General features: G+C 46.2%; 1 protein-coding gene across 3 annotated transcripts in view; it reads left to right on the top strand.

Moving 5' to 3' along the window:
* KLHL2 (kelch like family member 2) overlaps positions 1 to 27,082 on the top strand; it is a 268,283-nt gene that overhangs the window by 173,237 nt on the left and 67,964 nt on the right. For all 3 annotated transcript variants that reach the window (XM_075347338.1, XM_075347331.1, XM_075347344.1), the window contains 3 exons: positions 8,869 to 9,031; positions 17,803 to 17,912; positions 24,414 to 24,530. In XM_075347338.1, coding sequence (XP_075203453.1) covers positions 8,869 to 9,031; positions 17,803 to 17,912; positions 24,414 to 24,530 — 390 coding nt within the window. The remainder of the gene's footprint in view (positions 1 to 8,868; positions 9,032 to 17,802; positions 17,913 to 24,413; positions 24,531 to 27,082) is intronic.

Here is a 27,082-nt window from a genome sequence, read left to right as displayed (position 1 = left end):
GATTTGGCGCAGGGCCCAAATATCGTAACAATGTCACGTGAGCCCTGGGAGAGCGAATGGCAACCCCGCTCAGACAGCACTGCAACTTTGTGTACTATGAGCACTACATCAACGTTTCCATCTAAACGTTATTCCAATGGGAGGCCAGACAGAGCCGTTCATTTAAAGGGAATCTGTCACCAGGTTTTTGATATGTACCGTATTTTTCGGACTATAAGACGCACCGGACCATAAGACGCACCCTGGTTTTAAAGGAGGAAAATAGGAAAATAAATTTTTAAGCAAAAAATGTGGTCATGACACACTGTTATGGGGCGAGGATCTGCTGCCTACACTGTTATGGGGGTAATGTCCCCAAATTCTCTGCTCAGGTATCCCATCCTGGTAATGATCCTCCTGCCTTGTATATGTACCCCATCCTGGTATATGCCCTTATCCTGTTATATACTCCCATCCTGCTATATACTCCCATCCTGCTATATACCCCCATCCTGCTATATGCTCCCCATCCTGATATATACTGCCATCCTGGTATATGCCCATATCCTGCTATATACCCCCATCCATCCTGCTATATGGTCCCATCCTGCTATATGGCATGTATCCTGTATCACACACAAAAAAGTTTATACTCCCCTTTCCTCGCTCCATGCAGCATCGCTCCTCCCCCTGTCTGTGGCGGCAACAGCATGGCTGACCTGTGTGGAGCCGTTACTGTTCCCTGCAGCATCGCTCGTCCTGCTGTCTGCCGGTCAGCTGACCTGCGTGACTAGCGGCACGCACAGCGATGACGTCATCGCCGTGCTCACCGCTCGCTACACAGATCAGCTGGCCGGCAGACAGGAGGAGATCGCTGTGCTGCAGGGGAACGGTGACGGGTGAGTATACTGATTCACTGCCCCCGGCGCTGACCTGTGTGGAGCCGTTCCCCTGCAGCATCGCAATGTCCTCCTGTCTGCCGGCTGATCTGTGTGAAGCACAGGGATGACTTCATCTCTGTGCTCACCGCTCGCTACACAGATCAGCTGGCCGGCACAGACAGGAGGAGATATCGGTGCTGCAGGGGAACGGTGACGGGTGAGTGTACCGTACTTATTCACTGCCCCCCGTGTGGCACCCCAGGGTTCAGTTGCCACAAATATACCTGTACCTGGGCAGGGAAGGATCTGCACATTAGGTAATCCCACATACAACATTTCCACTCCAAGCCTGGAGGGGGAGCTCTACAAGTCGAGTTCAGGTGAGGTCCCCTTTAAAGCCAGGTTTGGAGGCGGAGTCAGAGAGACAGTTGGAGAAAAGGAGACTGTGCGAGCAGAGAGTGAGGGAAGACATCAAAATGGAGAGGGCAGTGCTTAGCCCGCACAAGTAACTGTGTGACCGCCTGAGGGATCAAGAGTGAGGCAAAAGAGGAGTGACCGGGGAGGTGGAGCCAGACCGGTTCATCCCCAAAGAACGCAAATAAGAAAGCCGTGGAGACACCATCACGTGTTTCTCAACACTTCCAGGAAACTAGCCAGGTCTTTCACTGGGAAGGAACAACCACGGGAAGGGCAGTCTCCAGTCAAGGAGCATACTTCCCAGGGGGCGTTGCTCTAGAATCACTGCGTTGAGAAACACGTGATGGTGTCTCCGCAGTGGATATGTTGATCTCCCTAAGGTCAACAATGCTTGCTTAAGTAGTCTTTTACTAGGCATTGCCCCCTCTAGCCAGATTCCTACTCCACACTGATGAGGGGCAAATGCCCCGAAACAGTTGTCTGTGGATGGATACCATGTTTGGTATAGGTGGTCTCCTTGACTGGAGACTGCCCTTCCCGTGGTTGTTCCTTCCCGGTGAAAGACCTGGCTAGTTTCCTGGCAGCGTTGAGAAACAAGTGATGGTGTCTCCGCGGCTTTCTTATTTGCATACTTCCCAGGGGGCGTTGCTCTAGAATCACTGCGTTGAGAAACACGTGATGGTGTCTCCGCAGTGGATATGTTGATCTCCCTAAGGTCAACAATGCTTGCATCCCCAAAGAACAGCGCTGATTATCGGACACCGGCATCCGAGATTGTGAGGGATTTAATCTGCCCAGCAATAAAGACCGGGGGCCAGGGAGACTGCAGATCTCCTGGCCGCAGCAGCACCTGAAGGCAAAGCCGCTACACAGAGCTTAGGGACCGCAGTGAGTACAGCAGTGCCCCTTAGAGAAGCTCCCGCCGCCTGCCATACAGGTGAAGACAGTGAGAGAGGGACAAAGTATAGCTCCAGGCAGCCTAGTACGAAGGAGAAACATAGCGCAGCAGGGAGGCCACACAACTGACCTGGTGCAGAGATCCTGAACTGTTCCCAGATTACCCAAAAACTGTAACATCAGAAACTGAACCCATTTTTAATAACACCTGCAAGTAAAACCTGGTCAAAGTTAATGAATTGGTGTGACATACTTTATTTCTTTCATCTGAGGAGCCATAGGCTGCTGCACTAAAGTGACAGTTGAAAAGGCTGTGAGGAAAAACTGCCGCCATATCTATGTACTATTAAGGCCCGTTTCACACGTCAGTGAAAAACACAGACGTTTTTCCCTGGCGTGTAAAACACGCACATGTCCCTGCGTGTGCCGAAAATCACGGCACACGTGGGTTGTCTCAGTGCAATCCGGGCTCCGTTCTCCGTGGCCCGTGATTGCACTTAGAGATTCACTCACCTGCGCCCGCTCCCGCTGTCCATGGTGCTGATCGCTCCCGCGACGCAGCATCCGGCCGGCGGTGACCCCTGCAGGAGCTGCTTCCGGGTCGGCTGTGTCGCGCATAATGAATATGCGCGACAGTAATGAGCCGGCTCAGAAGCAGCAGGGAGAACAGGCTGCAGAGGACATCGCTGGACGCCGGGTGAGTTAAAATGTTTTTTATTTTAAAAGCACGTTTTTTTCTGGCACGTGTTTCACGGACCACACCCTGCGTGGTCCGTGGAACATCAGTGATGCCAGAAAAAAATGGACATGTCTCCGTGCAGCAATCACGCACACGCGGGTACGCCGCACGGAGACACGTGCAGTGACAAATCACTGACGTGTGAGCAGACCCATTCATTATAATGGGCCTGCGTATGTCAGTGATTCTGGTACGTTTAAAAAAAAGCACAAACGTCCCAGAATCACTGACGTGTGAAAGGGGCCTAATACTGCCCTGGGGACCCCGCTTCACCTACGGGAAGCGTAAACAACTGGCTGCCTAACAATCACCCCAGAGGTCTGACCTGCAGCCCCAGTAACCATACTGGAACCGTAGGTGGCGTCACGAAATACTTTTATTTATCTATTTATTTATTTTCTTTATTTTTTTTTTATTTTATTTTTTTTTAATTTTTATTATTTATTGACTTTCAGCGACCACCAGGGCCACGGAACTGGGCACAGGCCCCCGTGACAACACCCAGAAGTGAGTACCCCACGGCCCTGGGGCGGGTCACCCGCGCTGATGGTGATGATGATGATGATGCGCGGGGGGCAGTGAATACAGCTGCACATGATCACTCCAGGCTGTAGTTGCCAGGGGTGATCACAGCCGGCTGTTTAATATGCGCTCATTCCCCGCCCATCATTCCGCCCACCTGTCAGTGCTGGTTCAGCATTGAGAGATGATGGGCCGGATGATGGGCGTGCATATGTAATGAGCGGGCCCACGTGGTAACGGCAGGCGCTGCCACAGCCTGCTCGTGCCTCCGATGACCCGCTCCATCGTAGCACCCTCATTCCCGGCCGCAGCCCTATATTCAGACCATAAGACTCACCCCTCACTTTCCCCCAACATTTGGAGGAAAAAAAGTGCGTCTTATGGTCCGAAAAATACGGTAAGCTGAAGACAACATGCATGGGTTGAACCATAGAATTCAGGGATACCTGTCTTGTCAAGGTCCAATGTGTTATTTGCTATGTTTGTTTAAACAGCAGGACTTCTCATTGCTCGGACTACAATGTCACACTCCCGGAAGACTGGAACACCCCCTGCTCTGACACCTCACTGTCAATGTACAATCTCTATAGAGAGCCTGGTGTGTGTGGGGGGGGGGGGGGGACGACAGCTCTCAGCTCTGCTACATGACTAAATCTAAATATTCTGATTGTGTCAAAGCCGCTGCACCCAGTAATCTAAGTGATACATCATCGTTGGATTCAGGGTCTCTGCCTCTACATCATGCTGCTTTTGGATGAGGTAGCAAAAGTCTGCTGACACATTCCCTTTAATAGGAGCAAACAGAATCCCTTCGGAAACAGTATGGCCTCCATCTTCTGACATACTCAAAAATGTTGGCTATGCCAATTGTCTTGTGTTAGGTGACCGCATATGTATATGCACATGGGTTGCATTCAACACTGATTTTTGGAGCGTTTTCTGCAGACAAATCCAACCGCAATTTGTGTCCCATGCGTAGATTAATAGGGTTTCTGTATCCCCTTTCAGAATAAAAAATGTGGGGAAAATAGTATGCGATTTATTCCTGCTGACTGTTCAGCCCAGCGCAACGTAACTCCATTGAATGGTGTAACCTCTGAGCGGCCACTTCACCCTGTACATCTATAGCAGTAACTAATCTGAGGTGAAGTATAACATGAGCGGTGTGAGCGTATCCTAAGAGTCTGTTCACACATCACAGCTTTGCTTTTTGGCAGGCCAGTTTTATTTATTCTTTTTACAAAATGTAAGCCTAAGGGCGGCTTTGCACGTTGCGACATTGCACGTGCGATGTCGGTGGGGTCAAATCGAAAGTGACGCACATCCGGCGTCGCAGTTGATATCGCAACGTGCAAATCCTTTTTGATACGATGAACGAGCGCAAAAGCGTCGTTATCGTATCATCGCTGCAGCCTCCGACATTTCCATAATGCCGGTGCAGCGACAGGTGCGATGTTGTTCCTCGCTCCTGCGGCAGCACACATCGCTGTGTGTAAAGCCGCAGGAGCGAGGAACTTCACCTTACCTGCCGCCGGCTGCAATGAGAAGGACGGAGGTGGGCGGGATGTTTACATCCTGCTCATCTCCGCCCCTCCACTTCAATTGGCCGCCTGCCGTGTGACGTCGCTGTGACGCCGCACGACTCGCCCCCTTAGAAGGAGGCGGGTCGCCGGCCAGAGGGACGTCGCACGGCAGGTATGTGTGTGTAAAACTGCCGTAGCGATAATAATCGCTACGGCAGCTTTCACTAGATATTGCACGTGCGACGGGGGCGGGACTATCGCTGCAGCATCGGTAACACATTGTTACCGATGTTGCAGCGTGCAAAGCCCGCCTAAGACTGGTTTCACACATCTGGTTTTTGCAGTACGGCTCAATCCGGCTCAAAAAGCTACGCAACGGATGCGGCGGAAAAAACTGATCCGTTGCATAAGTTTTTCCATGCGGCCCGTCCATTTTTTGACAGACGCGGCTTGATATTGAGCATGCGCAGTGCAAAAAACCTCATCCGGCGGCCGGATGCGATTTTTGCCGCAGGACGCCGCATCCGACGTCCATAAACTTGCATTGTAAATCGCGCCGATGCGATGCGGTTTTTTCGCTGCACAAAAAAACTTGCCAGGCAACGTTCCATCCGGCCACCGCATGGGCTAAATATGCCGCATCCGGCAAAAAACGGACGCAACGCAAGGTTATGCACACAATACGGCACTAATGCAAGTCTATGCGGAAAAAAACGCAACCGGCGGCAAAAAAAAGGTTGCGTTTTTTCTGCAAGGCGCCGTATTGTGCCGCTCAGCAAAAACCGCATGTGTGAAAGCAGCCTTAGGCTATGTGCGCACTAGGCGTTTTTGCCGCGTTTTTAGCGGCGTTTTTTACCGCGTTTTTGTGCTGAAAACGCAGTGACATTGCTTCCCCAGCAATGTCAATGGGTTTTCAGAAGTGCTGTCCTCACACAGCGTTTTTTTTTAGCTGCGTTTTTCTGGTGACCACAAAAACGCAGCATGTCAATTATTTCTGCGTTTTCCACTGCGTTTTTCACTCATTGAATTCAATGAGATGTTAAAAACGCAATGAATAACGCATATAGCCGCGTTTCTATGACTAAAAACGCAGCTATAAACGCAAGGGGTGGGTACTACAGTGACGTGTACAGGAAGAGGATTCCTTCTGTTGGTAAACACAGAAGCATGAATCCTCCCGGTACCGTCACCGCTGCGTCCACCTCCCGTCCTGTGCATGTCAGCTCCGTGCGGCGCCATGTCTGGGCGGGGGGTGGAGGCAGTGGCGAAAACCAAAGTGAACAGTAGAAAAAAAAAAATGTCATATACTCACCTGTCCGCAGGGTCCCGGTGCCATGCCCGCTCCCAGCTCCTCCCGCGGTCCCGCCGCTCTGGCTGTGTGCAGTCTCCCCGGGGCAGGACCTTGCTTGCAGGACCTGGCGCTGATCACCTGATGCAGTCACCTGACGCATCAGCTGATCGTAGTCTCGCCGGCTTTTTCGCGCCCGGCCGGCTATCAGCTGATCCTGCCGTCAGGGGACTTCATCAGCTGATTACCGGCAGCTCCGGCAGCGATCGTATAGGATCAGACTCCTGTCCAATCGATCGCTCCAGGAGCTGCCGGTAATCACCACAGCACATAAGTGAGTATTATTTTTTTTTTTTTTTCTACTGATGCATCAGCTGATTGTATAATCGGCTTTTATACAATCAGCTGATGTGTGATGTGATTCAGGCACTTGATCCTGACACATCATCTGATCGCTTTGCCTTCCAGCAAACCGATCAGATGATATTGGATCCTGATTGGACGGCGCGGGACCCTGACCCAGGATTACTGCGGAGGGGGGTTTATTTCAATAAAGATGGAGTCACTAATTGTGTTGTGTTTTATTTCTAATAAAAATATTTTTCTGTGTGTTGTGTTTTTTTTTTTATCATTACTAGAAATTCATGGTGGCCATGTCTAATATTGGCGTGACACCATGAATTTCGGGCTTAGGGCCAGCTATACAGCTAGCCCTAACCCCATTATTACCTAGCTAGCCACCCGGCTTCAGGGCAGCTGGAAGAGTTGGATACAGCGCCAGAAGATGGCGCTTCTATGAAAGCGCCATTTTCTGGGGTGGCTGCGGACTGCAATTCGCAGTGGGGGTGCCCAGAAAGCATGGGCACCCTGCACTGTGGATTCCAATCCCCAGCTGCCTAGTTGTACCCGGCTGGACTCAAAAATTAGGCGAAGCCCACGTCATTTTTTTTTTTAATTATTTCATGAAATAATTAAAAAAAAAGGGCTTCTCTATATTTTTGGTTCCCAGCCGGGTACAAATAGGCAGCTGGGGGTTGGGGGCAGCCCGTACCTGCCTGCTGTACCCGGCTAGCATACAAAAATATGGCGAAGCCCACGTCATTTTTTTTTTCTTTTTGGGCAAAAAACTGCATACAGTCCTGGATGGAGGATGCTGAGACTTGTAGTTCTGCAGCTGCTGTCTGCTCTCCTGCATACACTAGTGAATGGAGGATGCTGAGACTTGTAGTTCTGCAGCTGCTGTCTGCTCTCCTGCATACACTAGTGAATGGAGGATGCTGAGACTTGTAGTTCTGCAGCTGCTTGTCTGCTCTCCTGCATACACTAGTGAATGGAGGATGCTGAGACTTGTAGTTCTGCAGCTGCTGTCTGCTCTCCTGCATACACTAGTGAATGGAGGATGCTGAGACTTGTAGTTCTGCAGCTGCTGTCTGCTCTCCTGCATACACTAGTGAATGGAGGATGCTGAGACTTGTAGTTCTGCAGCTGCTGTCTGCTCTCATCCATACACTAGTGAATGGAGGATGCTGAGACTTGTAGTTCTGCAGCTGCTTGTCTGCTCTCCTGCATACACTAGTGAATGGAGGATGCTGAGACTTGTAGTTCTGCAGCTGCTGTCTGCTCTCCTGCATACACTAGTGAATGGAGGATGCTGAGACTTGTAGTTCTGCAGCTGCTGTCTGCTCTCCTGCATACACTAGTGAATGGAGGATGCTGAGACTTGTAGTTCTGCAGCTGCTTGTCTGCTCTCCTGCATACACTAGTGAATGGAGGATGCTGAGACTTGTAGTTCTGCAGCTGCTGTCTGCTCTCCTGCATACACTAGTGAATGGAGGATGCTGAGACTTGTAGTTCTGCAGCTGCTGTCTGCTCTCCTGCATACACTAGTGAATGGAGGATGCTGAGACTTGTAGTTCTGCAGCTGCTGTCTGCTCTCATCCATACACTAGTGAATGGAGGATGCTGAGACTTGTAGTTCTGCAGCTGCTTGTCTGCTCTCCTGCATACACTAGTGAATGGAGGATGCTGAGACTTGTAGTTCTGCAGCTGCTGTCTGCTCTCCTGCATACACTAGTGAATGGAGGATGCTGAGACTTGTAGTTCTGCAGCTGCTGTCTGCTCTCCTGCATACACTAGTGAATGGAGGATGCTGAGACTTGTAGTTCTGCAGCTGCTGTCTGCTCTCCTGCATACACTAGTGAATGGAGGATGCTGAGACTTGTAGTTCTGCAGCTGCTGTCTGCTCTCCTGCATACACTAGTTCTGCAGCTGTCTGCTCTCCTGCATACAATGAACATTTTGAAGAAGGAAATGACATCAGACCTTTTTTTTTTTTTTTTCATCAACAATCTTTAATGGCATTGTGCACTGATTAAAAACGCAGTGAGCAAAAACGCAGCAAAAAACGCACCAAATCGCGGCAAAAACGCATGCGTTTTTGCCGCGTTTTTTTAGCCGCGGGTGCGTTTTTTAGACAAACGCACATAAAAACGCAGCGTGAAAAAAACGCCTAGTGCGCACATACCCTTACAGATACAGAAGTGATGAGTCTCTGTATAGCTTCACCTGTAATTCATTTGATGAAATGGTTAATCCTGTTCTTCTGTCCCGTGTTATTTGCAGGTGCTTCTCCCAGCCGCCAGTCTATTACAGCTTCTAGATGTGAGGAAAACCTGCTGCGAGTTCCTGGAATCACAGCTTCACCCAACCAACTGTCTGGGGATTCGGGCCTTTGCTGACATGCATGCATGTACTGAGCTGCTACATCAAGCGAACACCTTTGCCGGTAACTCCTGCAGTGTAGTGTACATACATTATGCATGTATATTGGCGTGCTTTTACACAGGGTTTAAGGGAATCTACCACCAGGTTTCTTCCACCTAATCTGAAAGTATCATAATGTAGAAACAGAGACCCTGATTCCAGTGATGTCACTTACTTTGTAGCTTTGAAAAAAGTCACTGTTTTATCAGCAGGACATTATCATTAGAGGACTAGTAAACCTGCTGCCAGTCATATTCCTGAGCTCTATATAACCCTTCCCCCACCACTGGATTAACAGCTTTCTGTGTAGTGTTCATGGACAGAAAGGATCAAATTAGTGGTGTAGACAGGGTCATACTGAGCTCCGCATTCAGAGAACTGCTAGATCTACAGTAGATGAAACCCAAAATGAAAGCAAGCAGCCCATTAAGTGACACATCACTGGAATCAGGGCCTCTGCTTTCAGATGGGGAAGCCAAAACCTGCTGACTGATTCCCTATAATATAACCCATCCTGGTTGATGTGAATACCAATACCTCCACTGGATCTTGGCCGTGAAGGACCCATTGGTGACTTCTTCCTTCTTGTAGTATATTTCCCACACCTCAGTGGACTCTGCAATGGGTCTTGGGATCTGACTGTAGTTGCTCCTGAGATCGTTAGGCTCTATTAGAGCTAGACATTTTCCTATAACATGAATGTAATCAGCACGGTGAATGAGTTTTATGGAGAGGCGGTGTCAGCACGACTTCAGAAACATGAATGGATGTAAACTATGAAGCCGAGGAGACTGCCAGGCGAGGAAGCTGCAGAGGGTGGAGAGTCGTCCAGTGATCCTGGCAATAGACGTTAAGGCCAAGGTGTCAGAGCCCTGTGATATGATTGATGCTCCATATATCAGATATGGAAGCCTATTCTAAAGGAAATATGGTCTCTGTGATAAGTTTTTATTTTTTTTTTATTTTTTCCCAGAGCTTTGTATTAAAAGTACATACGTATAAGGGCCACACCATTTTTTTTTCAGAATTTCCAGGCCATGTGCCTTCTATATACATCTAGCGTAGCATTAATGGGATTGTCCACTTCTTGGGCTCCCATTCGTAAATGATCAAGGAGCCTATTGAAAATCGACCTATACTCTCCTCCGGGAGCGGCACTGTTCCAGTGATGTCGGTGCCATATTTGTTGGCACTTTCGAGACATTGGCTGCAACTCTCACATGGCATAAACATCAGCAGCTGCTAATGGGCTTCGCTCGCCCTTCCCTCAGAAACTGATGTCCGGCAAAGGTATCAGCACCGCACCCCATTAGCAGTGACTGACTGCAGCGCTCCCATGACACAAAAATGTCCCACAAGTGCTGGCAGTCTCACCACATGAGTAACTGCTCAAATTAATACATTCATCAATAATATTTAACCCATTACGTGATGAAAGAAAAATGTTTTTTGTTTTTTTTTTGCTTTTTGTTTCTGATCTTTTATGAGCAAAAGCAAAGTAAGTTGCATGTACCATTAAATGGTGCGAATAAAAACTAGCTTGTACCTCAAAAACAAGACCTTACATAGCTCTGTCAGTCAAAAAATCAAAAATCTCCTTGAATATGAGGAGGAAACATCAGGGGGGGGGGGGGGGGCGGCATCTGGAGCTGTAGAGCCTGCACAAACCTGGAGCCGCCCCAGCCTTTACATCAGACATATTGAGCTTATTGGTGAAGTATTGACCTATACGTATCGCGTTAAATCATGATCGTCTTGATAGCACTGTAGCGTGGTAAAACCTGAGACTCCTTCTTAAATGGGTTTTATGTTTTGTTACAAGTGAATGTTTTCTTTTCTTTGACTGATGAAAGGTAATTCTTTCTCCCTCCCGGTCAGAGTAGTAAGACATGTAGAGGACCGGTCAGTAGAAGGCATTTATTATATTGCATTAATGTGCACACTTATGAGAGATGTATGAAGGCGACTAGACTCAGAATCCCGGTATTCTTTGCTCCTGTTTTTCTCGGCAGGATTACCCACATAATCTCCGTTCAGAACTGCTTGTTCACATTGCGGTGCCACTACTCTGTTCTTCCTCCTCACCATCTGCTCTGTCACCAGCTCTAGTTCCCAGTTTAGTGCTTTATGAATGGTTATTTGCAAATGTTATATTTTCTACCTAAATAACATGACAATCCTGGAACAAAGAAATGGTGGTCTAGAGCCTGAATAATGGCTGCCAAAACCCTATTTACTTATGTATGAAATGCAGTAGAAGCTTTAGTGACGCTGACACATGCAGTTTTGCTCTGTAATGTATCCATCTGATTACTGTGCAGATAGATATTGAAGGACAAAAACTAAACTTTGAGGAGCAGAATCCGCAGTGCAGTCAGTAATAGTCACCTAGAAGAGGGAAGAGGTCCAACAGACTTGGACTCACCGGTCAGTCACTGGGCTCTGCGGTTGTGAGCCATGCACAATGAGGGAAAAAAGTATTTGATAGATACCCTGCGGATTTTGCAAGTTTTCCCAGCTAAAAAGAATGGAGACGTCTGTAATTTTTATTGTAGGTACACTTCAACTGTGGCAGACAGAATCCCCCAAAAAATCCAGAATCACATTGTATGATTTTTAAATAAATAATTAGAAGTATTTATTACAATAGAAAAAATAGAACTCCATATTTGGTAGAAACCTTTATTTGCAATTACAGAAGTCAGACGTTTCCTCTTGACCAAGTTTGCACACACTACAGCAGGGATTGTGGCCCACTCCTGTATACAGATCTTTCAGGTTTCGAGGCTCTCGCTAGTCAACATTGAGTTTTAGCTCCCGCCAAAGATTTTCTATTGGGTTCAGGTCTGAAGACTGGCTAGCCCACTCCAGGACCTTGGAATGCTTCCTTCAGAGCCACTCCTTAGTTGCCGAACTGTGTATTTCAGGTCACAGTCACGCTGGAAGACCAGCCATCTAGCCATCTTCAGTACTTCTACTGAGAGGAGGTTGTTGGCCAAAATTTTGCGATACATGACCCCATCCATCCTCCCTTCAATATGGTGCAGTCATCCTCCCCTTTTCAGAAAATCATCCCCAAAGTATGATGTTTCCACCTCCATGCTTCACAATTGCTACGGTTTTCTGGGGGTTGTACTTATCCATCTTTCTCCTAATACAGTGAGTGGAGATGATACGAATAAGTTCTATTTTGGTCTCAACTGACCACATGATCTTCTCCCATGCCTCCTCTGGATCATCCAGATGGTCATTTGGGAACTTCAAACAGGCCTGGACATGTGCTGTCCTGACCAAGGGAATTTAGCATGCCCTGCAGGATTTAAATCCATGACAGCATAGTGTTACTAATGGTAATCTTTGAGACTGTGGTCCCAGCTCTCTTCAGGTCATTGACCGGGTCCTCCCATGTAGTTTTGGGCTGATTCCTGACCTTTCTCAGAGTCACCCTACCCAACAAGGCGAGATCTTGCATAGAGCCCCAGAACAAGTAAGATTGACAGTCATCTTATGTTTCTTCCATTGTCTAATAGTTGCCTATTTTCTTGTAGCTCATCCCAGCCTTGTGCAGGTTTACAATTTTGTCCCTGGTCAGCTCCATTAAGAAGATCTGCAGCTGTGTTGCAGGTCCCTGGAGAAGTCTTGTTTAATTCCTATGGCCTCTGTGGTAGATAAAATAGATGCAACCACAATGTCAGGTAACAGATGAGGGCTTTTACAGGGATTTTAACTAATTAATCAGCTAAAAGGGGTTTGCTTCCCCTGCAGAAGTGTGTTAAATATATTATGTAAGTAACATTTGGTCCCAAGCAGGGGATGATTACACCAGCACATTAAAAAACAAGAACCCTGGCGGCCTTTAATTCTAAGGCTACTTTCACACATCCGGTATTTGCTCTGCGGCACAATACGGCACTCTGCAGAAAAACTGCAACCGTGTTTTTTTTGCCGCCGGTTGCGTTTTTTTTTTTGCATAGACTTACATTAGTGCCGCATGGGCTTGCGGTCGGTCCGGATTTTGCCGCATGCGGCAGATTTAGCCGATGCCGCGGCCGGATGAAACGTTGCCTGCAACGTTTTTTGCTCCGGCAAAAAAACCGCATCGCGCCACGGCGCATTTTTCAATGCATGCCTATGGACGCCGGATGCGGCGCGATGCGGAAAAAACCTCATCCGGCCGCCGCATGTGGTTTCTTTCACTGCGCATGCTCAGTAGCATGCCGCAACCGGAAAAAAACGGACGGGCCGCATGTAAAAACTTATGCAAATGATGCAGTGTTTTCGCCGCATCCGTTGCATAGCTTGCACAGCCGGATTGAGCCGCAGTGCTCAAACCGGATGTGTGAAAGTAGCATTACAAAAACCCCAACCATGGCCTTCAACAATGTTTACCACAGGACAGCAATGAAGTTGTGGCAGTCTCCCCCATACTGGGCACTCTCTATGGGCCCATATCAAAACCACTGTAGATCTCCCACCACCCTGGCTATAGAGTGCTAAATGGAGTCTAGGCTGGAGACCCTTACCAATCAAACATTTCTGCCATATCCTCTGAGTAGATGTCTTAGGCCTTGTGCGCACACTGCGTTTTTACCCGCGGTTTTGCTACAGAAATTTCTTTAGAAATGTTTGTAACCTTTCTGCAGACATTTCCCAGCAAAACCTATGGGAAAAAAAATAGCAGTTTGCACACTGCGTTTTTTCTCTCAAGAAAATTCTTTCTGCAGAATTTCTTGAGAAAATTTCTTGAGAAAATGTGCATGTCACTACTTTTCCGCAGGTACCTGCGGTATTTCACTCCATTCACTAATGTAATCGCGAAATACCGCGGGTATACCGCAGGTAGCAAATGATGTGCGGTATACCCTCGGTATAGCCGCGGTTTACCTGCGGTAATGTTCATCACTGCCCTGCAGTTTGCAGGGAAGTGATGTCATTATGACAGGAAGAGGAAGCGGAGCAGAGTAAACACACACACATCACAGACATAGAATACACACACATCACACTCACACACAGACACAGACATATAGAATACACATACAAATCAAACGTACATATTACAAAAAGAAAGCGTGTGCTCCGCCCTATTTCTACCGTCCAGCCGAGGTAAACACAGTGGCGGCCAGGTATTCTCAGGCTGGGGATGGAGAGGGCCATGGTTAATGCCCCCCCCCCCCTCCCGCAGCTGAGAATACCAGCCCACAGCTGCCCCGGGACTGTCACATCCATTATGCGACAGTCCCGGAGTGTCCCCAGCTATTCCCGATTGCCGTGATGCATTGGTGGCAATTCGGGGTAATATAAATAACGAGTTAATGGCAGTGCATCCCTGCCACTAAGTCCAGGCTTAATCATGGCAGCGTCTAGGAAACAGCTTTCATGATTAACCCGTAAGTAAAGTGAATAAACACACACACACACCGAAAAGTCCTTTATTTTAAATAAAACACAAAAAGCCCCTCTTTCACCCGTTTATTAACCCCCCCCCCCAAACACACAGCTCCGGCGTAATCCAAGCAGGTCCCACGACGCTTGCAGACTGATCCAGTCGCGACTCACACTGCACTGAATGCAGCCTCGTAACGAGCCTGCTGAGGTAATCACGGCCAGTAATGTGAACACACTACTGACCGTGAGAACTGCAGCGTGTCGATTGTTGATTGATCTGTCCTCTATCTGTCTATTTATCCATCTACTATCTATCTCAGAAGGAAATTACTTTTTTTTTTTTTTTTCCACAATGTGCTTTATTGCATTGAATGCAATAAAACACATGTACCAACCCGCGGAAAACCGCGGGTGCGTTATTACCGCGGCTTTTTCTTAAGACAAAATCCATTTTCTAGTGCGCACATAGCCTTACACTGGAACAATAGTCTAATAATTTCTACCGTGTTTTTCCAAAAATAAGACAGTCTTATATATTTTTTTTTTTTTTACCCCCCCCAAAAAAGCACTAGGGCTTATTTTTGGTGGAGATCTAAAGCCAGTGTTACACGCTACGATTTATCTGATGATATGTTGTCTGGGTCACGCTTTCCGTGACTCACATCTGGCATCGTAAGCGACGTCGTTGCGTGTGACACCTACGTGCGACTCTGAACGATCGCAATTAGATTGAAAATCGTTGACCTTTATTCTTGGAGAAACACGGTTGCGGGGTAAGTTTACCCCCCCAAAAAAGCAGACCACCCACTTCCCAGGAGACTCCTACTTACCAGACCCGGACGTTTGCGTGGCTCACAGGTTTTCCCTGTGATCTCCGGTGGGTGCTACACACCGTCCTCCCCTGCTTCTGACTGACACGCTAACACACAGCAGATCGCTGACCCACTCACACACAGCAGATTGCATATCACACACACACACACGCACACACTCATCTCATCCAGCGTTAAAGAATGCTTCCGGCCTCATTGAATCATGGGAGGAAGTCACGTATGTCTGCAGGTCCTGTAAGCAATCATTGCGGCAGGTCCTTGCGCGCCACTCCCTCTCAGGATTCTGCCGGCGAGAAGAAATCGGTGTCGCTGGATGTGGTGAGTGTGTGTGTGTGATCCGATGATTGTGGGTGCGGCGCGGCATGATTCGATGTGTGTGCTGATCTGATTGTGTGTGCGCGATCCACTGCATTTCCTCTGCTCGGCGTCTGATGAGTGTAATTGCGAGGTGCCCGCTGTCTATAATGAAGTGTCCTGCGGTATCTAACTTTTTTAGCTGCACGGACACTTCATTATGGAACTGTGACTAGGGCTTATTTTCGGGGGAGGGCTTGTATTTTAGCCTTGCTCTGAAAATGCTGAAAATCCCTGCTAGGGCTTATTTTTGGGGGAGGTCTTATTTTTGGAAAAACACGGTAGTAGTTGTTTATATTGACACATTACTACAAAAGTGTCTGGATCAGCTCACTTCTGGGTTTATGCAGGCAGGTTGCCTTTTCCCCGACATTCAGCAACACATTGTGTTAGCTGAAGTCCTTTTTTGCTCTGCTTTTGTCTGGCCCCAGTATTCTGCCGCAGTTTCAGTTTAATGTAAGCTTTATGTTAATAATGAGGCGATCTGCCTTCCAGGCATCCACCTTCCGCCTCACTCACCGCACATTTTGTACTGGTGCCAGATCATTTCTGTTAAATATTATCGCTCATTCCCATGGTTTCTTATCTACTTTTAAATTGAGTTTATGTAATGGGAACATTTGATGGCAGCTGCAAGGTAACTCATATATTCCAGATTAAAGAATCAGAAGAGTTTTAAACTGAAGTTTCCTTCAATAATTCTCTTCCGCAATTAAACTACAGGATAAAACATGAAGACCGGAGAAAACAAGGGGTTAAACTGTTCAAAAGTGTAATTTATTAAGTAGCACACAAGGTTAAAAGTTAGTACAAACATATACTACAAAAATACCAGAGGGAAAAGCAGCAATCTAAAATGGGTAGGAGCAATTGAAGTTCAATGCAACTGGGTTCGATCTATTGAGACCCAAAATCACATCTAAAACCAAGTGCATAAAGTCTGTGTAGGCTCACACAACTATGCAGAAAGAAAGTGCACAGTGCCTATAATATCAAGATGCGGTATTATTTCCCCATATATATATATACACAGTACATATCAACGGCCAAGTAGTTATAGTGCAATGAGGGGGAAGAATACATGCATGCCATGTTTCCCCGAAAATAAGACAAGGTCTTACATTATTATTTGCTCTGAAAGATGGGCCAGGGCTTATTTTCTTGATAAAAAAAAAAAAAATAAATAAACATGTATTTAAATAGTCATATTGCATTCTGGAACTTCAACATAACCCTCTAAACCATGAGTGTATGTATATCTCTATTTAGACACACACACACGCGCACGCACGCACGCACGCACGCACATAACACACATACACATACAGATACACATATACACACACACACAAATGAGGCCCTATGAAATTACCCAGTTTGCCCTCCCTAATGTAAGTCCTGCATATCAGCTTGTCTCCTCTTCAGGTTTTTTTTAGACTCCTGCACTTAAGAGACCTTTGATTACATAATGTCCCATGACTGTGAAGTCATCAAGGGTCCTTAAACAATCTTGACCTCGGAATATAACTGCTGGGGTTTCTAAGAGAGGGAGGACCCTGAGAAATTGAGCACTAAGACTCCCCCTAATGCTGACCCTGACTGTAACTAGGGCTCACTTTTGGAGTAGGGCTTATAGTTCAAGCACACTCCAAAAATCCTGTAAAATCATACTAGGGCATATTACCGGGGTAGGTCGTATTATCAGGGAAACACGATAGATTGTAATAGTATACCCATATTGAGAGTACCGTAAAGTGCAAAAAGAAGGTCCGCCTGTAGAGGAAAAACTCCTCAGAAGGCAATATCTCCGATGTACATTTCACAATGTTAACAATTTTTTTTAAATTTGTGAAATGAAAAAAAAAAAAAAAAAATTGTGAAATGTACGTTGGGGATATTTCTTTCCTGGGGAATCTGGCTCCTCAGGTCAGTCAGTTTGCAGCTTGCAAATTAACTAAAAAAAGAATACTTTAAGTGCGGCAATAGGTAAAAAAAAGAAAATAGGCGTGCATCCCATATAAATAAGGAAGTGTAGAATAGACATCAGACATTGTGTCTGCCACTCACATTAATCACTTGTAGCATAGACCTATGATCACAATCCACAGTGCTGACCCCAGGATGCAGAATGTGGCTGTCTACTGCACAATCCTTCTGTTGTTGCTCTCGTTATCTTGACCTTGGTCTTTTTAACATTTTGTTTTTCTTTTCCTTACAGAACAACACTTTTCAGATATTGTCCAAGGTGAAGAGTTTCTGAATCTTGGCATAGAACAAGTGTGCAGTTTAATTGCCAGCGATAAGCTCACCGTTCTTTCAGAAGAAAAGGTAATTTGTCTTCCTGGTTTTTCTTTTCACTACTTGTTTAATGATACATTCTTATTTGTACCATAATTGTATACGGTGAACCTGTCTCAGACTGATTGATCTTCCCACCCCCCCCCCAGCTTCCTGCTTCATTTATTACCACCATGCTGTACTCTGGTCAGCGCTGCTTATGTATAGGTGTATAGGCATAGAATAAAAAGCGCAATGTTGTCATTTTTACCCGTTTTCACGGCAACACGTTCAGAGACCTATAATTTGCAGATTGTACGCTATGCATATAAATATTATTTACCCATCCCCTTCATGTTGTTATTAAACAAGGATGCTTTTCTAGCTCCTTAGATCAGGGTTGCACAACATTTTTTGGTTCAAAAGCCACCTTGCCATACCGAACCAATCCCAAGGATCAGAATACAAATGTAATGGGGTATTTGCATAAATACATCAACAGAACTACCATCAGTACATTAATGCATCACCTGAAGCATGTTATAAGAATTTGAGAAAGATTTGGAGCGTTTCTTCTCCAAAAAAATCAATGTGAACATGCTAATTTAAACTGAGTTTATGGAGCTGAAACTAAAGAAATCCTCAACTAAAGAAAAATACTCAAACTTAGATTTGAAATTAGGTTTTATCATAGCCATGAAGGATGTTCTGAATTGCTACGTGTAGATGAGAACCACCATCAGTACATGTATACAGCACCAGGCATAGTGCAGTGATCAATTGTCAGCCCCGTATACAATTGTATCGCTTGAACCTACAATTTCCTGTATGTCCTTAACCCATTCACGACCTTGGACATAAGTGCACGTCCAAGGCCGTGTCTGTCCCTTTAATGTGGGCTCTCGTGGCAAGCCTGCATGTTTACACACACGTTGGCTGAGCTGATTAGCCGACTTGTGTAGCTAACACAGATCCACACATGCCTGTGAACTGGTTATGTCAATCTATGACAGCGGGATTTGACACGCTCCAGCAGGGAACACGCCATTCCCCACTGCCATCGACACGTTCATGACGTTATCACAGGGCGCCGATGGGTAGTCATGATAGCCGGACTTCAGCTGATGACGTACTTCACGTTAAGATAATTAATAAATTCACTGCACTCCTAGATTGTGATGCAAAACAAATTTCAAATTTATTGAGGCGACTATGAAGTGTATCCCTCACCATATCACCATCCAAAGCGCTATTGCCACTAGCGCTATAACCCAGGACATTTATCCTCAAGGTATTCGCTACCAACTCTATTAATCCACTCAAATTTCCATATACCAGGCACCCATTTTTAAGCGACTCTTGACTAAGACCCAGGCGGGGTCGAAACGTTGAATGACTTCAGTCGCCTCAATAAATTTGAACATTTTTTTTTTTGCATCACAATCTGAGTGCAGTGAATTTATTTCTTGGATTGGACCCATTTTTCACTTGCACCACCAAACAATTGTCTGAGTGCAGACCATTTTTTTTGATCTGTACTACACGTGAAGGTCGCCTGAGCTCCGGCATTTACAGGATGCATTTCTTTCAATGGGCGTTGTGGCACATTACATCATTGTATTACTTCAGAACTTTGAGGATTTTTTAAAATTAATTAACAAGGGACTGTGGGAGAGTCATTATTCAAATACACTATTTTTTTTTTCGTGTGTGTTTGTTTAAATCAGACACTTCCTGGGCTAGTAATGAGGGTGTCTGATAGACTCATCTTCACTCTCTTCACTACTAGTGCCTGGGCTGAATGCCAAGTGTCCATTTGCAGCTGACAACAACCGCAAAAGTATTACAAAAGTATTATAAGAGCCAAGCAAAGTGCCAGAATTGGCTCATCTAATGAATGCGCCACCTCTGGGGCATCTGCGGGCTGCTATTTTTAGGCTGAGAAGGGCCAAATAACCATGGCCTCCCCAACCTGATAATACCAGCCCCCAGCTTTCTGCTTTTACCTTGGCTGGTTATCAAAATTAGTGGTACTCCATGGTTTTTTTTTTTTTAATAACAAAAATGTATTCCCTATCAAGATTTGTTTGCAAGACAATTGTCCTGCTCTTACTCCCATTTTGCTTTCTTTTGCAACCCCCTTGAGTTTACGATGACCATTTTACAGTACCAAACTTCGGGTCCTCATCGACTTTTATATGTGGTGTTTGGTCAAGTACAGGTCCCGAACGGAATTTTTAACTAAAGCATGGTGAAAATAAGAATAGCCACTGGAAAATTATTAGTTATATGTATCAATTATAATCAGCAATGTTTCAAGGCAGTATATCATCACTGCAAAAAATAGTCATAAAATTTTAACTTTTACTTCAATCACTAAAATGTGGTCAGAATCACAATTACAGGACAAACAAACAACCAACATGAATTAAAATAATTTTGGCCCTTCCCTATTTCTGGGATATATAATGGCCCAAATTAACACACCGCAAGTAGAAATTGGATTTGTCTCACCAACTTTTTCCTTTCAGTGAAGTTTATAGGGTCCATTCATTAGTAGAACCCCAAAACAAAGGATCTGAAGTATCTCCTGACGCGTTTCAATCAACTCTTCAGGGGAGTATTAAATGCATCCTAGGTCCCATAAAGACATGGACCTTGCATTCATATAATATGCTGTAACAAATGCATAGATGGAAAAAATCAGCATGTCGGCAATCCAACAATTTAACATCCCTGTATAGGACAACTCACCATTTTATAACTTTGTTCAATAAAATTGCGGTGACTCCAATACAGGTACTAATTATAGAGAGCCTGTCACCTCTACAAACATGCTGAAACTAATGCACAATAAATTCCTATCAGCAAACTCAGCGGTTTTCTTTATCTTTAATCCATTTATCCAAATCTCTGGGAACTCACCACATGGTACGGACGCCTGTGCTTCTCGCCCTATCAGTCAGCTGTTGCTAACAATGGAGTTTAAATACTCCCTCCCTGTCCCAGCGTGTGACGTCATTTCCATATTCTCAAACACATGACAGTCAGGTGACCGGATGTGACGCGCGATGTTATGCTGTCGCTATGGTAACGTATGCCGTCTCTCCTCATTCACCGCCCATTTCATCACATGACCCAGGGTGCCGCACCAGAATTCCATGCGGTCACCATAACAAATCGGACACATGACTATCAGGTGACCGGACATGGCGCGCGATGTTGTTTATGTAGTTGTCATGGTGATATACACAGTCTTTCCTCACACACCGCCCATCCGGTCACATGGCCCAAGGTGCCATATCATCATAAGCTTCGGTTCCCATAGCGATTTCCTCCTACCCGGTCATGTGATATTCAAAGGTCGAGTGAATCATTAGTACTATAGCAAACTCATATGACAATGCATCATGTCACCAGAGAGAATAAACATCAGGAAAACGTCATTATTTATGTTATTTATGCAGTACTTCATAATCGTTTCAGAACTGATACCACACTATATTAAAGGTTAAGGTAAACAAAACGTGTACCCACCCCATTGATTATGATCTGGAAGTTATGTCCACAAGAAAAAAACGATTGATCCAATATCTTTCATAATCAAAAAAGAAAAAAGGGGGGGAGGTGAAGCCAAACTGTATCACCAGAATCTTACCATATCACCCATTCAACAAAAACGTGCAGATGGAGACTTATAAACTCCATTTTTTATATATACCAAAGCATGTCATCCATTGTTTACCTTAACCTTTAATATAGTGTGGTATCAGTTCTGAAACGATTATGAAGTACTGCATAAATCACATAATGACGTTTTCCTGATGTTTATTCTCTCTGGTGACATGATGCATTGTCATATGAGTTTGCTATGGTAGTAATGATTCACTCGTCCTTTGAATATCACATGACCGGGTAGGAGGAGGAAATCGCTATGGGAACCGAAGCGTATGATGATATGGCACCTTGGGCCATGTGACCGGATGGGCGGTGTGTGAGGAAAGACGGTGTATATCACCATGACAACTACATAAACAACATCGCGCGCTATGTCCGGTCACCTGATAGTCATGTGTCCGATTTGTTATGGTGACCGCATGGAATTCTGGTGCGGCACCCTGGGTCATGTGATGAAATGGGCGGTGAATGAGGAGAGACGGCATACGTTACCATAGCGACAGCATAACATCGCGCGTCACATCCGGTCACCTGACTGTCATGTGTTTGAGAATATGGAAATGACGTCACACGCTGGGACAGGGAGGGAGTATTTAAACTCCAATGTTAGCAACAGCTGACTGATAGGGCGAGAAGCACGGGCGTCCGTACCATGTGGTGAGTTCCCAGAGATTTGGATAAATGGATTAAAGATAAAGAAAACCGCTGAGTTTGCTGATAGGAATGTATTGTGCATTTGTTTCAGCAGGCTTGTAGAGGTGACAGGCTCTCTATAATTAGTACCTGTAATGGAATCACCGCAATATTATTGAACAAAGTTATAAAATGGTGAGTTGTCCTATACAGGGATGTTATATTGTTGGATTGCTGACATGCTGATTTTTTCCATCTATGCATTTGTTACAGCATATTATATGAATGCAAGGTCCATGTCTTTATGGGACCTAGGATGCATTTAATACTCCCCTGAAGAGTTGATTGAAACGCGTCAGGAGATACTTCAGATCCTTTGTTTTGGGGTTCTACTAATGAATGGACCCTATAAACTTCACTGAAAGGAAAAAGTTGGTGAGACAAATCCAATTTCTACTTGCGGTGTGTTAATTTGGGCCATTATATATCCCAGAAATAGGGAAGGGCCAAAATTATTTTAATTCATGTTGGTTGTTTGTCCTGTAATTGTGATTCTGACCACATTTTAGTGATTGAAGTAAAAGTTAAATTTTATGACTATTTTTTGCAGTGATGATATACTGCCTTGAAACATTGCTGATTGTATTTAAAGCATGGTGAACCCAAACTTCCACAAGTTTGCTCATCTCTATCTGCTAAACCTGATTCCAATGAAATATCACTTATGGGACTGCTTGGTGCAGTTTTGACAGCGGAGCTATGATTCCTCAGCTGTGTAACCCCACCCACACCCTGGACTAACAGCTTCCTGTGTACACTGTGCATTGTAGGCAGGTTGCCAATCAGTGGTAGGGGTGGGGTTACACAAATGAGTATTATGTGTTTGCACATGTCATGTAGTCCAGTAGTAAAAATCTCCTGCTGATAAAACACTGATTATTTCGAATCTCCGATATATATTAAAAAGCAGTTTTAGGAAAATTAAGGTCATGGCTAGAGTAAGCCGATCTGTGGAAGCTCAGTGCGGCAGGTTCATTCGGAATTTTGATAGTTTGGTTTGGAACCCTAACTTGACCTGAACTTCATTTGAAGTCACTGATTGGGAGTTCGGGTCTTGTTTGGTTCGCTCTACATCTGATCATTCAGTGTGACCCTTTCCAACCGAGCATACCGGACACCGCAATGCTCGCGTGAGTGGTGGTCATACGTTGGCCTCCCCCCAACTAGACTTTCTCCTCTGCAGTCCGTCCTTAATGCAGCAGCTAGGGTCTCCTATCTGGCTAATCGTTACTCGGATGCCTCCGCTTTGAGCCAGGCATTGCACTGGCTGCCCATATATCATAGGATCCAATTTAAATTGTTTGTTCTGACCCACAAAACTTTCCAGAGTGCAGCACCCCCCTACATCTCCACCCTCATCTGTCTATCACCCTACCCGTTCTATATGCTCGCAAAAAACTTTCCACTAACATCCGCACTAATCCGAACCTCACACTTAAAGACTTCTCCCGAGCTGCACTAATCTTTTGTAATGCTCTACCCCAAGAAACTAGGACGAACCACAACTTACACAGCTTCAAACACTCCCTAAAATCACATATTTTTGGGTGGCCTATCACCTTCCCTAATCAAAGTCAATTCATAGAGAGCCCCTCTACTATTTATCAGAACATAATTCTCCATCAAACTCTACCGCACCCAAAAGCATCGCAAAGATTGGCTGGAGACTGGCTCATGAAGCCTTTTCTATCCCCCATTTCTTTGAGATAGCTGGATCGTCATTGTAAATCAGCACCTGTACATTGTCACCTCCACCTCACCCCATTGTAGATTGTAAGCTCTTATGAGCAAGGCTGTCATTATTTTTGCTTTAATTATTGTATTTTCTGTTACTGTTACTTATCTTTTTGTATATGAACCTCTGAATTGTAAAGCGCTGCGGAATGTATTGGTGCTTTCTTCACATAGTGATGGTACATCACTAAGGTATACCATCGCTTTATGTATGCATGGGGACTGCCTTGTGGACCCCTCAATGCTGAGAATAAAGAGGGTGCGGTGCCCGTGTTCCCTGCGCTGCTCAGACCCCGAGCTATGTGGAGGACTGGCTTGTGTAAGGGATGTAGCGCTGTACACTCTATCCACTAGAACATTTGTCACGTAACACTGCCCTTTTTACTGTTGAATTTACAGGATTTTAACTTATTAACTATTTAACTTTTTCTTTTTTTTTTTTCCAAGGTGTTTGAAGCCGTAATTACCTGGGTGAACCACGACAAGGATGTGCGCCAGGAGCACATGTCACATCTAATGGAGCATGTCCGCCTTCCCTTACTTTCGAGAGATTATTTAGTGCAGGTATTTGAAATGAAATCACACACTTTGTTATTATTTATATATTTTTTTAACTAAAGAATCCAAAGGGTTTGTTCCATGAGCAGCATTTATAATGTGATTGCAGGGGCAGTCCAGTTGTCAAGACAAAAGGTTTTTCAGTTGTTTCATAGATTACAATTTTGCTTTTTGGAGCATATTTTTTTCACTTTCAAGTTTGTCAGCCTGTTTTATATATTTGTGACTGCAGACACTGGGTAGGGAAAGTGAGTCCCAGCTTGCTGGATCCTGACCTGCTCTGCAGCTTCTCTTCACCCAGTAACATTTGGAGTCAATGAAAACCCAGAAAAGGTCAAGAAATGGAGGGCACTTCCAATAAACCAAGTGATAAATACACAGTGCATTGAAGGTAAAGCACCACTCAAGATTTAATTTTTTTTATTGCACTGCTGTAGTGGAGCTTTAGGCTAGGTTCACATTTCCGTTGTTTTGCATCAGTCACATGCGTTGCTTGACGCTTGTGACTGATGCATTGAACGGATGACAAGAATTAGAATTCATTGTCGGGCTCCGTTGTGAAACGTGAAAGAGAGAATGATCAGCTGATCGTTTACAATAGCCTGTCGCCGGCTTTTGAGAACGAACAGATGATCTCCCGGCGGCCGGCTAATGAGAGCGATCAGCTGATCGCTCTCATTAGCCAGCCGCCGGGGGATCAGCTGATCGCTCACAGCCGCCGGGGGATCAGCTGATCGCTCACAGCCGCCGGGGGATCAGCTGATCGCTCACAGCCGCCGGGGGATCAGCTGATCGCTCACAGCCGCCGGGGGATCAGCTGATCGCTCACAGCCGCCGGGGGATCAGCTGATCGCTCACAGCCGCCGGGGGATCAGCTGATCGCTCACAGCCGCCGGGGGATCAGCTGATCGCTCACAGCCGCCGGGGGATCAGCTGATCGCTCACAGCCGCCGGGGGATCAGCTGATCGCTCACAGCCGCCGGGCGATCAGCTGATCGCTCACAGCCGCCGGGCGATCAGCTGATCGCTCACAGCCGCCGGGCGATCAGCTGATCGCTCACAGCCGCCGGGCGATCAGCTGATCGCTCACAGCCGCCGGGCGATCAGCTGATCGCTCACAGCCGCCGGGCGATCAGCTGATCGCTCACAGCCGCCGGGCGATCAGCTGATCGCTCACAGCCGCCGGGCGATCAGCTGATCGCTCACAGCCGCCGGGCGATCAGCTGATCGCTCACAGCAGCCGGGCGATCAGCTGATCGTTCGGCTGCCGAGAGCATACGCAGCGAAATCCTAAGGATTCCGCTGCTCAAAAAAAGTTAGTTATACTCTGCATTCCTGCCACCCGACGGTCAGTCGTTCCACATAATTTTTATTGGATTTATATGAATAAATGTCGATTTGTTTTAAATCTACATTCTGAGGACTGCGCTGGACTTTTTTCCCATCCTACAGTAATGTCCCCATCCTATAGTAATGTGCCCATCTTGTCCCCATCCTATAGTAATGTGCCCATCTTGTCCCCATCCTATAGTAATGTCCCCAGCCTTGTCCCCATCCTATAATAATGTCTCCATCCTTGTCCCCTTGTAGTAATGTCCCTGTCCTGTAGTACTGTGCCCATCCTAGTCCCCATCCTATAGTAATGTCCCCAGCCTTGTCCCCATCCTATAGTAATGTGCCCATCTTGTCCCCATCCTATAGTAATGTGCCCATCTTGTCCCCATCCTATAGTAATGTCCCCAGCCTTGTCCCCATCCTATAATAATGTCTCCATCTTTGTCCCCTTGTAGTAATGTCCCTGTCCTGTAGTACTGTGCCCATCCTAGTCCCCATCCTATAGTAATGTCCCCAGCCTTGTCCCCATCCTATAGTAATGTGCCCATCTTGTCCCCATCCTATAGTAATGTCCCCAGCCTTGTCCCCATCCTATAATAATGTCTCCATCTTTGTCCCCTTGTAGTAATGTCCCTGTCCTGTAGTACTGTGCCCATCCTAGTCCCCATCCTATAGTAATGTCCCCAGCCTTGTCCCCATCCTATAGTAATGTCCCCAGCCTTGTCCCTATTCTATAGTAATGTGCCCATCCTGTAGTAGTGGGTCGGTGGTGGTGGTGGTGGGGGGGGCAGTGGTGGCGGCGGCTGAAAGGGGGCATTGGCTATAACTTACCGATCGCTCCCCAGTCCTCAGCTTCCACAAACGCCGGAGTGAAGGTGTGGGAAGCGGTCTCCGGCTCCAGATCCACAATGATTGGAGAGATCAGTTACAAGGCCGGTCTCTCCAATCAGAGCTGGGGGCGGGTGAAACTGAGGTCACCCAGCTCCAGCCAATGATCATTGCTACAGCTGCACTGATCATGGCTGGATTTCAATGTTTCAGCCATTTTCAATGGCTAACACATTACAGTGGCTGTGATTGGCTGAGCGGCGTTTGTCAGCCAATCACAGCCTCTGTAGGTCAGGGGAGGAGACACCACCCCTCCTGAGGTCAGGCAGAGGGCCACTCCTCCCCGAATCTAAGGTATTTGCAGCGATCGCAGCCACCGGGGCTTCTGGACTGCG

The sequence above is a fragment of the Anomaloglossus baeobatrachus genome, chromosome 1, assembly GCF_048569485.1.
Source record: "Anomaloglossus baeobatrachus isolate aAnoBae1 chromosome 1, aAnoBae1.hap1, whole genome shotgun sequence".
Lineage (NCBI taxonomy): Eukaryota > Metazoa > Chordata > Amphibia > Anura > Aromobatidae > Anomaloglossus > Anomaloglossus baeobatrachus.
Note: the sequence above shows the minus strand (reverse complement) of the source record. Positions and strands in the feature narration are given on the sequence as shown.